This window comes from Bos taurus, chromosome 1 (assembly GCF_002263795.3).
Source record: "Bos taurus isolate L1 Dominette 01449 registration number 42190680 breed Hereford chromosome 1, ARS-UCD2.0, whole genome shotgun sequence".
Classification (NCBI taxonomy): domain Eukaryota; kingdom Metazoa; phylum Chordata; class Mammalia; order Artiodactyla; family Bovidae; genus Bos; species Bos taurus.
In genome coordinates, this window is record NC_037328.1 from 133,013,805 (window position 1) to 133,026,031 (window position 12,227).

At 43.9% G+C, this 12,227-nt stretch overlaps 1 protein-coding gene across 2 annotated transcripts in view; it reads right to left on the reverse strand.

The window, feature by feature from the left end:
- The window catches only part of PCCB (propionyl-CoA carboxylase subunit beta), a 95,240-nt gene extending 84,744 nt beyond the window's left edge, over positions 1-10,496 (reverse strand). The window contains 5 exon segments of one of the 2 annotated variants that reach the window (NM_001038548.2): positions 2,312-2,425; positions 4,216-4,272; positions 6,943-7,011; positions 8,154-8,273; positions 10,310-10,496. In NM_001038548.2, the coding sequence (NP_001033637.1) occupies positions 2,312-2,425; positions 4,216-4,272; positions 6,943-7,011; positions 8,154-8,273; positions 10,310-10,492 (543 nt within the window). In that variant the 5' untranslated portion in view covers positions 10,493-10,496. 2 annotated transcript variants of the gene reach the window in all.
- Positions 10,497-12,227: the final 1,731 nt, after the last annotated feature.

Sequence of the window (12,227 nt, forward strand, 5' to 3'; positions counted from 1 at the left end):
ATCTATCTATATAATATTATTCAGCAATAAACACAAACCACTGATAAACAGTACAATATGAATGAACTTCAAAACCATTATGCTAAGTGGAGAGAGTCAGATGAAAAAGGATCTTTTTGGAAGGAAAGAATCTAAACTATAGATTGTGGTAATGGTTTAAGTATATTTTAGAAATTGTTGACAGAGAAGGCAATGGCACTCCACTCCAGTACTCTTGCCTGGAAAATCCCATGGATGGAGGAGCCTGGTAGGCTGCAGTCCATGGGGTTGCTAAGAGTAGGACACAACTGAGCGACTTCACTTTCACTTTCATACGTTGGAGAAGGAAATGGCAACCCACTCCAGTGTTCTTGCCTAGAGAATCCCAGGGACAGGGGAGCCTGGTGGGCTGCCGTCTATGGGGTCACACAGAGTCAGACAAGACCGAAGCGACTTAGCGGCAGCAGCACTTGTTGAATTGTATGCAATGGACGGCTTTTATGACTTGTAAATTATATCTCAATAAAGCTGTATTTGAAAATATCGGAAGACAAACAAAATTTGAGGAAATGTTACAGATTAAAGGAGATTAAAGAGATATGACAACTAAAAGTGAAAGTGAAGTCTCTCAGTCGTGTCCGACTCTTATCGACCCCATGGACTGTAGCCTACCAGGCTCCTCCGTCCATGGGATTTTCCAGGCAATAGTACTGGAATGGGTTGCCATTTCCTTCTCCAGGGGGGATCTTCCCAACCCAGGGATCGAACCCAGGTCTCCTGCATTGCAGATAGATGCTTTACCCTCTGAGCCACTAAAGGCAGTACCTAATCCTAGATTGGATTGGGGGTGGGGGAGGTGGTGATGCCCAGGGAGTGGGGAGTAATTTAAAGGTCTTTATTAGGATCATTTGATGGAATATGAATAACATCGATGAGTCAGTATGAAGTTTCCTAACTATGGTACTCTGTTTATACAAGAATGTCCTTGTTCTTAGAAAACAATGAAGGATTTAGGAGATAAAGGGTGCACAATCTCCAATCTATTCTCAAATGTTTCAGAAAAATATAACATGCAAATATGCACATAGAGAGAGAAAATGATAAGAGCAAACACGAAAAATGTAAACTGGTGAATGTGGGTAAACGATATATAGGAGTTCCTTTACTCCCTAGTGGGCTATCCCTAGAGCTCAAGTTTAAAGATTAAAAAGTAGGTTTAAGATCTACAAAGTGGCTGCTTAACGCACCCAAGTGCTCTCACAACTAGCTGAGTATCATACACAAAGTAAACACACATTTTTATATCTGATCACAGAGGGCAGTGGCCAGGAATAAAAGCCCTCATAAGCTTGCAGGCCAGAGGACAACAAGAACAGCTGGCCTGATTAGAAACAATGTCTGCCTGTCTCCCTCCTATCTCTCCTCCCTTCCCTGGAAATGCTGACCTGTCCCTTCTCTTAAGTTTCCATTTGGCAGGATCTCTCCCTCACCCCAGCCTCCCTTACTATACTCTCACAACACACTACCCACTTCAAATAACACATTTAATTTACTTTTGTGTTTCTTTTTATTTCCTTCTCTTTAATTTCAGTCTGTAAGAAAGCAGAAAGACATCTGAAATGATGTTCACCAAGTGTTCCTGAATGGTGAGGTCTGGGGGAAGGGAGATTTCTTTCTTCTTTGCCCTACAGCTTGAACTTTGTAATTATCTTGTAATGTCTTAACCAAAAAAAAAAAAAAGCACTGCTTTTTAAAAATTTCCAATCCTATAGATACATGTATACATATAACCAAATCACTACACTGTACATCTGAACCTAACATAGCATTGTTAATCAACTATACTCCAATATAAAATAAAAAGTTTAAAAAAAATTATATAAGAAATTCCTAATTCCAGCAAGTCAGTTCATTTTAACCTTTTAGATTCCTTCCTCCTTGCTTTTGAAAAAAATATATATATATATTTAAGTGACTTTCGCTTCTGAATGATCTTAATTTTGTTTTTCCCCAGTAAGTACGAGGCCTCTACGAGTAAAAAAGGAAGAAAATCCTCCCCATGGTACCTCTCTTGCTTTTTTTTCCCCTTGTTGCAGCACTCTGCTTGAAAGATCTCAGTTCCCCCAACCAGGGATTAAACCCAGGCAATGGCAGAGTCCTAACCACTAGGCATCTAGGGAACTTCCATCTCTCTTGCTTTTCAACCGCCCTCATGCCACCCCATGACACAGGAATGAGCCACAGGACACAAGGTGAGATGAGGAAGCTCTAACCAGCACACAGCTTAGAGAACTCAGTCCTGTACTCTGATTCTCTTTGAACAGTTTCTCACCAGAAAGATGTCTGCATAGCCAGCCAAAGATTCCACTCCCTCTTGAATCCGTGCACCTCCAGAGTCATTCAGTCCAATCACTGGAGCCCCCACTGTGAGGGCTTGGTCCATGATCTGAGACAGCAGAGAAATTTTTTGTGAGACAACTGATCTTGCTATGAAAAACCATATTTACAAAGCACCACAGTGGTTTTCTAGAAAATGTTTTAAGTGTACTTTTCAAAACAGGAGTTGGTAACACTGGCTTCATTCCCCATGGTGACTGGGTACCTTCATGGAAGACAGAGAATCAGATATTTAAAGGGCTAATTAAAGACCCCCAAGCAGCCCAGAGCCAAAGAACTTCCCATTAGCAGAGGCCAAGACTATTCATGGCAATTTCTAGAGCCAGAGGCCCAGGCTGTAATATTTTTTCAATAGTCAGTTTTGTTCCTGATTACTCTTTTGAAAGAACGGATAGAAGACAGAATGGTAAAGCAATATTTTTCTTTTAGTGTTTATGTATTTATTTGGCTGCACTGAGTCTTAGTTGTGGCATGTGGGATCTAGTTCCCAAACTAGGGATCGAACCTAGGCCTCCTGCATCAAGAGCGTGGAGTCTTAGCCACTGGACCACCAGGGAAGTCCCTCAAAGCAGTATTTTTGTGAAAGTAAATGTGGAACCCAGCCTCAGGCCTTCTACTTCCAACAAGACAGATTTTTCTCACAGGTCAGTAGTTGACAGCCTAATGAGCAACATTTTTAACAGTGCTAGAGAATTTACAAAGTACTTTCACTTCCATTATCTCATTTAACCATCATCACAGAGGCAGTAAGAAAAGAAAAATTAGGAAGGTTTAAAAATGAAGTGACTGGCCCAAGATCTCGGGAATAACACGTGACAGGACCACGTCGAAAAGCCAGGTGTTCTGTTACACAGGGAAACCCACCCACCTATTAAGTAATGTCTGCCTTTAGACCAGCTGGTTAGAGCGTGGTGCTAGTAACGCCAAGGTTGCAGGTTCAATTCCCATATAGGCCATAGTTACCTCTGGGCTTCCCTAGTGGCTCAGACAGTATAGAATCTGCCCAGAGTGCGGGAGACCTGGGTTTGATACCTGGGTAGAGAAGATCCCCTGGAGGAGGACATGGCAACCCACTCCAGTTTCCCTGCCTGGAGAATCCCCATGGACAGAGGAGCCTGGCATGCTACAGTCCATGGGGTCACAAAGAGTAGGACACAACTGAGCAACTAAGCACAGCACCTTTAATTCCAAAACTCTCCAACTGCAACCTACACTATTACTCACTTCCAGAGCATCTAATCTCTAGCAGAGGTTTTTAAATACCATCATGTAATCCCTGCACTGTTCTTTTAGCAACTGAACTCTACACCTAGACCATGGGTTCTTTACTTGGGGTCCCAAGAACCCAAAGTGGCTTGTGAACTTGGACCCTTAGAGCAAGGAGTCTATGAACTTGGATGGGAAAATCTTACATCTTTATTAACCACATAAGTATTAGAAATACCTGTGATTTTTGTCATCAAAGACTTTTATGTCCCACTAAAGTTCCTTCAGATAATCTCAAAATACTGTTTTCATTCATACCTACTTTGAAACCAGAGTGTATCCACTGCTAAATCTTGTTATTTAACACATTAAATAAGGAAGCATATATATTACATATGTGATTTTAAATATTTTTAATCCCTTCTAATCCTACATATTTTATTTTATGCATGTGTAAAAATGTGGGTCCAGGCGTCACAAGATTGCCAAAGAGTTCCATGTTACAAAAAATGTTAAGAACTCCTGCCCTGGACTGAAGGAACCTTCAGGTCAGCACCACATCCTGCATACCTCTGACCCACTCCATGTAACTGATGAAAGTACTGAGTTTCTTTTGCAACATTAAATACTTACTTTGCAGATCTTTTGGGCATGTGCTCCAGACAGGCTACCTCCAAAAACTGTAAAATCCTAAAAAGAAAACAACTAAATCAAAAAAATATGTAATGACTAGGCAGAGACGAAGACCCACTAGGAGGAAGAAATGAAAAATTCACAGATTTTAAAGTTTTTAAAGCATTTTCAAAAGTTTAAAAGATTGGGGGGAAAAGTCTGACTTCTAAATTATTCCATAGAATAAGTAATGAATAAAATATCTTAAAAGGGGTCCATGTAATGTGAAGAGCAAAAGACCTAGTTTTTATCTACAAAAAAGATTTGTAGCGCTGAGGAAAGGAAAAGCTTTCATGCAGAATTAACCTCCAAAGTCAGAGGTTATCAGAGGGTCTATGGAGGTCAAACAGGCATTTCTATTACTAGGATATATTTGCTGTTTTGACAAAAGAGGTGAAAAAGTGAGTGACAGGCCTCACTGCTGCTTCTTGCCTCTAGATTTTCATTACCTTCTGATATAAAAAGCTTTCTGTAGGAATGACCAACTTCCTAAAACTGCCTCAAAAAGATTGTAGAGAATTAATAACAGATTCAGCCCATGAGGACAAAAAAGGAAGAGCAAACAACAGCAGACGAGAGAGTGAACAAATGAGCAGATTGAGAGCCCAGGACTATCTAACTGGGAGCAAAGGGAAGCCTCTACACCTGTGTAGGGATAACCTCAGGAGCGGACAGCCCAGGAACCACAGAAAGTGTGGTGGGAAGTGGCTGACAGGAAGTCTGGGTTGAGAGCACAGGGCCTCTTCTTTACCTGGAGAGGAGAAAGGATGTTTACTCCCTAAAGAAACCTAACCAGAGGGCTGTTGTCACAACCCCCGCCACTATAGGCAGCAAAGATGAGGCTGATAACAGGTGAGATTTCCAATGTGTACAGTGAATGATGAGCCAATTTTGACCTCCCTCCGCCAGGAACACATCTACAGCCAATTATCGCACAAAAGACTGTGACTGCTTCTCTGGAAAAATGTATGCTCCTCCTAGAAAAAAGGCCTGCAGATACGAACATCTGGGGGATCACTACAAAAAAAGCTGGCTCATCATTCTTCCCCTCGGTATCTTTCAGGGCCTATTTCACATGCCCCATGTTCCCTAAAGCTTTCCTGGATCCCAATGTGATCTTTCCGTGTCCTGAGAGCTAGTCCGGAACCTCACTGTAGATGTAGCCATTCCTGTTCTGCCCCACTCCATCAACAAAATGATCAGCTTCTTCAGGACAAGAACTGTCTCATCATCTCCACCTCCACCACACTCCCACCAGACAGGGGCAGAAGAGGCGCTCAGAGTATCAATTCAATGAATTTTTGTATCTGCTTAAAGTTCAGAGAACACTGTGCCCCCAAAACACAATAACCTTCTTTGTTTTAGCTATCTTACTAATGGTTCCTTCTGTACAACTTTTTGCCTAGCTCTCCTAAATGACAAAAAAAAGATATGATTCCTTCTAGTCAGGCATTTGGTAGACTCATTTATAAAAAAGTTTTAAAATATTTCAAAAGTAATCCTATTTGCAAATTAGTATAGTTTAAATTTTAAAATAATCAAGTATAATTATTTTACTGCCAAACCCAGAAAACATTCTAGGTTTCTAAACAAGCTCTCTACTTTTAAGATGTGTAAAAGAAATTGAATATTTAGAATTATATATATATTCCCATCTCTTAGTGGAGGGGGAAAAAAAAAGTCAAACAAAAAATAGTATACAACATGTTCTTTGCATTAGTTTTCATTGCTGTTGTAACAAATTACCACAAATTCAGTGGCTTGAGACAATACATATTCATTACCTTACAGTTCTGTAATTCAGAAGTCCTACATGGGTCTCATTGGGCTAAAATCGTGGTTAGCGGGTCTATGCTCCTTTCTGGAGGCTCCAGGGGAGAATCTCTTGTCTTATCTTTTCCAACTTCTAGAGACCATCTATTTGCTTTCCTCTCCTCACGACTCCTGTCCACCCTCTTCTGAGGCAGCAACTGCAGGCAGAGTCCTTCTCACACAGCCTTACTCCAACCTCCCATTCTGCCTCTCTCTTCCACTTCTAAGGACCCTTGTGCTTACACCGGGCCCACCTACGTAACCCAAGCTGTTCTATTTTAAAGTCAACTGATTAGTAACATTTATTCCATCTGCAAGCTTAGTTCTACTTTGCCAGGTAAAATTACATATTCACGAGTTTCAGGGATTAGGATTTGAGTCACTATTCTGTCTACCGCATTCTCCTACGGTCTCCATGTGAAGAAACTGTATCTGTCTTGATACAGCCTAACAAAACTTGCTTGAACACATTCATGAAAGCCCAAAAGGGCCTATGGTTCTGAGAGTCAACTCCCCTCTGCCCAAATGCATCCACTGCCCAGACCACGGCAGCCCTCCCAGCACACACCCAATCTGCCAAGGGGAATCTCACTCACTTGGATAAACTCCTGTCTCCCAAGACCGCTTACAAGACTACTGTCCTATGATCCTCCCCCAAACAGACTAAGGACTCTTTCTCCCTAAGAAAAAAAAAAAAAAAAACCCACATAGTATAATACTCTGGACATATGTACTAAAAAAAAATAATAATTCCCCCACCAGCCCCAACTATAGGTAAGCATTCTTTCCCCAGAACTGTTTTCTTTTCAAAGAAAAGAACATTTTGCTCCTGGCTCTGCCCTCAAGGAAAGCTCAGCCAATTAGAGTAGAAAATACCTGACTGAAGACATAAACCAGTCTTCCATTGATTCGTCCTCGTCCAGTGACCACACTGTCTCCAGGGAACTACCAGAAAAACAGAAAAATAAAAGTTAAAAAATCCAAAGACTTCTCTCATGAATCTAGCAATTATGCCCCAATGAAAGATCCCACCCTAAAATAAAACTCCACCCCAAATCCCTTAAAATTCAGTATAAATACAGAACATGAAGGAATCCCCTCCTCCCCGACTTAGCTCTGCAACAGCAAGCACTGGGCTGCTGCTTCATCACCACAAGTGAAAAGCACTGTATCCTTCCTCGAAGTAGAACAATCAGGAGACCCTCCTAGGGCTGTCACTACTGAGGGCTCAGAGGAAAGAAGAGGACATACAAAGAAACATGGCAATTTCTGCAAAGCCACATACCACCCCCTAAACCTTAAAGCAAACCTAGCATTTTCCTTGGAATTCTGACAGTCACTGTGTGGTTCATAATGAATCAAATGGAGCTGGCTAGTTTATTGCCAAGGTTACAAATCTTTGATCATAGACCTGAAGAAAATGGACCCAGTGAGTCCAGAGAACTCTGTGCACCTTGGAGAACACCCAGTCGAAAGAATAGGTGTCGGTGACTCTGACCTCCAAAACTCCAAAGCATAAACTTAAAGTATGTCAAAGAGGTGACTGGTTAGCCTTTAGGGGTCCCTGGTACCTAGGCAGAACAGAACCCAATCAAAAGACATTCTCAACCTTCCTTCTAAGTTTGTCATTCTACACTTTTGAGAACTAGGAAACCACACCAGAGCCCTGGGAGCTAGGCCAGTCACCTTGCACAAGGCATGAGCAGTGAACCCACATTCCTTCAGTTGCAGACAAGGGTGAGTGGGGAACCTGGAGGCCCCAACAGTGCTTCTCAAGAGGCACTTCTGCAATTCCAGAACCTGATACTTGAAAATTTTCAATGTATTCTGAGTTCTGGCAGGACTTTATTATCTAGTAGTAGACTTCACTTTCACTTTTCACTTTCATGCACTGGAGAAGGAAATGGCAACCCGCTCCAGTGTTCTTGCCTAGAGAATCCCAGCGACAGTAGAGCCTGATGGGCTGCCATCTATGGGGTCACACAGAGTCGGACACGACTGAAGCGACTTAGCAGCAGCAGCAGTAGACCAGCAGGGCCACAGCTGGTAAGTGCAACTTGGAGGCCTGCACCATTGTGAACAGATACCTTATTCTTATCAGCAGCCATTCCAAAATCTGCACATCTGTGTTCCACAAACATGTCGCTCTCAACAAAACTGCCAGGGTCCAGCAAGAGACTGATCCGCTCTCTGGCTGTCAGCTTTCCCTAAAATGCAACAAAAATCATTCAGCAATGTCATGACACACAGTCAGTAGGCAAGGAGTGTTCACGGGAGGGCCAGGAGGACTGGGTTTGCCTTCACTCCACATGAAAGCCCTCTCTCTATTCCATCAACCTGCCCAAGAGACAGGTGTTATCAGTAGAATTCAGCCAGTAAGGCAATCAGGGCAAACCAGCTGCTCCAGGAGCCACTAACTGTGAAAACAAATAAAGAGTAGGAGGAAAAGTTGGAGAGGACAAATGAGGGGGTAAGGAGAGCCTGACCCTGGAACAAGATAACTAGTTCCACAAACATTTACTGGAGACCCAAGGGTCAATAAAAAGAAGAATGGAGAAGCAGGAGGTAGAAAACTCAGGCTTTGCAAAGGATCTGAGGCTACACCCCCAGGTTCACAGACTTCCTATAGGGAACCCCACCAGCCCTGTTAAAAAAAGAAAACAACACAAAAAACACCTCTAACTAGCTATATTTTCCCCTTAAGAAAGAGACCAAAGCTAGCATTGCATATTAACACAAAAAGGCAATCCTCCACACTACTGTGTAAAATATATTTTCAGGAAAGCAATTGGGCAATAATATATCAGTGTTGAAAAATATTCAGATCTTTTGACCTAGTAATTCCACTTCTGGAAATCTACCCTATGGAAGTAGTCCAAAAATTGTGTAAAAGCGGGTGGAGTGAGAGGTTTTAAACCAAGTCAGCCTCCTGACTACGTCAGCTTTGGCAAAAGAAAAAGTTTCTGGGGGTTACATCTAAAGCCAGTAGGATCACTTGGAAATGCTTGGGGTGATGATCCAGGGAGGGACTGAGCGATGGACCCCAACAGAAAGAGTGCACAGAGCACCAACAGGCCTTTGCAGAGGACGATCTGAAGTTCCCTCACAAACACAGCCACCTGGGGTCGGGGGGCACTCCTGGCACCACACACTATCAACCAAAGTTACATCTCACTCCCAAATGGCAAAAAGGAACTGTCACCTTCAGGCCCTTATCAAACGGGTATTTACAACATCTAAATCAACATTCAATTTAAACTTAATAAAAGGCTGGTGCAAATCTCCTCACTGAAGACCCCACCTCCCCCCTGCTTGTGAGTTTATGCCTCAGTGTCCTTCATCTCTAAGAATTTCACTTTTGTGCCTTCGAGGTTGGTTATTTAACTCTTCCGGCACACCAATCCAGACTCACACGTGTCCAGGACCCACTGGGCGAACCTGGTCTCAAGTCCCAGGTCACTGATCTGGGCCTCAGTTTGGTTTTTTTTTTTTTTTTTTCTGCTACTAAAATGATCTACAGAAGCACCCCGGGCAGTGCTTAAGCTGTTCACTTCAGTCAAACACCCAGACTGACCTGAGCAACCCCAGGGGGAAAAAAAAAAAAAAAAAAAAACCCCAAACACCTGCTTCCTAGGGTGCCTTTCCTACCCAGAAAGCAGGTCGATGTACTCTGAGACCCATAAGAGTTTCAGCTGGCATTGGGGAAAGAGGTTCCACAAGTTTCCTATACAAACCACACGCCTACCCAGGTGAAGGAAAGTTTGCCCATGTAACTTCCCCTGCCAAATGTCTTGATTTTCCTTGGAGCAAGAAGCTCCTACCACTCTTAAACCGGGCATGAGAAGAGCAACATTTGTTTTTCCGTGCCTATCGTTGTTTCATTATCTTATTCCACTAAGATTATGAGGGGAGAATTATTGCCATTTTCTGTTAAGAATAAACTGACTCCGGGGGAATACGTAACTTGTCCAAGTTAACTGGTGAGCCGCTGGAGCCCAGCCAGGCTCGTCTAAAATTTCAAAGAGAAAGTAGACAGTGACAAAGCACAATGGTGCTTGTCCTGGTTTTACCTGCCCAGTTGAAAGGCATCAGGTTCACAAGGTGAACATCCTCGGCCCCACCCCGCCCCTCAAGACATCGCGTCGATTGGCTGGGAGGCCTCTTACGCAGCGAGCCGCACTCGCTGTGATAGGTCGCGACCGCTGGGGGCGGGCTGGCTGGCCTGGACCCCCTCACGACTCACTCGCTTATGCTGCGCGTCAATGCGGCGCTGCCCTCCTCCCAGCAGTGCAGCTTGCCGCTTGTTCTCGATGCGTTCGTTAACCGATACAGGCTGGGTGCACAAGCTGCGCCCCGCGCCCCGGAGACTTCTCAGTACAACACTGAGCCTGGCTCCGGCCACAGCCACGCGCATTGCTGCAGCCATTTTTGCTCTATCAGCGAACCGGAGTGCGCATGTGTGTCAAGTGGTCGCTCTGTGGTGTCTGCGCCTGCGCAGCATGGGCGGGACGTAGGGAGCTTGTGGGCTGGAATACCGAAGGCTTTTGGGAGAAAGGCCTTGGAATCCTGAGGCTGTGCTAGGACGTCACCCTGAGTCCTGTGGGACGAATCAATCTGTGTTGTGCCCTCCAGGTTGCACAGAAAAGGGACTTAGCCTTTGCTCTTTGTGGCTACCTAGACCGCTAGTTGTGTCCTACACGTAGCAATCAAGAACTTCCAGCTGTCCAAGCTGGATATAGAAAAGGAAGAGGAACTAGAGATCAAATTGCCAACATTCGCTGGTTTATAGAGAAAGCAAGGGAATTTCAGAAAAACATCTATGTGTGGTTTCAGTGACTACACTAAAACCTTTGTACGGATCATGACAAACTATGGAAAGCTCTTATGGAACAACTGCGGAGAAGGCAATGGTGACCCACTCCAGTACTCTTGCCTGGAAAATCCCATGGACAGAGGAGCCTGGTAGGCTGCAGTCCGTGGGGTCGCTGAGTCGGACACGACTGAACGACTTCACTTTCACTTTTCACTTTCATGCACTGGAGAAGGAAATGGCAACCCACTCCAGTGTTCTTGCCTGGAGAATCCCAGGGACGGGGGAGCCTGGTGAGCTGCCGTCTATGGGGTTGCACAGAGTCGGACACGACTAAAGCGACTTAGCAGCAGCAGTAGCAGTTCAAGATTGGTTGAAGATTGAGAAAAGAGTATGACAAGGCTGTCTGCTGTCACCCTGTTTGTTTAACCTATACACCGAGCACATCATGCTAAATCCTGGGCTGGATGAGTTACAAGATGGAATCAAGACAGACGGGAGAAACATCAACAACCTCAGATATGTGGATAATACCACTCTAATGGCAGAAAGTGAAGAGGAACTAAAGGGTTTCTTGACAAGGGTGAAGGAAGAGAGTGAAAGAGCTGGCTTAAGACCAAATGTTAGAAAAACTAAGATCAAGACATCTGGCCCCATTACTTCATGGCAAATAGAAGGGGGAAAGGAGGAAGTAGTGACAGATTTCCTCTTCTTGGGCTGCAAAATCACTGCTGATGGTGACTGCAGCCATGAAATCGGAAGACAATTGCTTCTTGGCAGAAAATCGGTGATAAACCTAGACTGTGTTGAAAAGCAGAGACATTACTCTGCCAACAAAGGTCCATAAAGTCAAGGCCATGGCCTTGCCAGTGGTCACGTTTTGTGAGAGCTGGACCTTAAAGAAGGCAGAAGGCCAAAGAATTGATGTCTTGGAACTGTGGTGCTGGAGAAAACTCCTGAAAGTGCCGTTGACAGGAAGGAGATCAAACCAGTCAATCTTAAGGGAGATCAACCCTGAATATTAACTGGAAGTGATGCAGAAGCTGAAGCTCCAGTATTTTGGTCATCTTATGCAAACAGATGACTCATTGGAAAAGTCTCTGATGCTGGAAAAAATTGAGGGCAGAAGGAGAAGAGGGTGTCAGAGGATGAGATAGCTGGGCAGCATCACCAATGCAATGAATATGAACTTGGGCAAACTCCAGGAGATGGTGGGGGACACGGAACCCTGGTGTGCTTCAGTCCATGCAGTCACAAAGAGTTGGACACAACTGAGTGGCTGAACAACAACAACAATAATTAACTTTATGGAACACTGTACCAAGTGTCACTTTAAGCATTTTCTGTATTA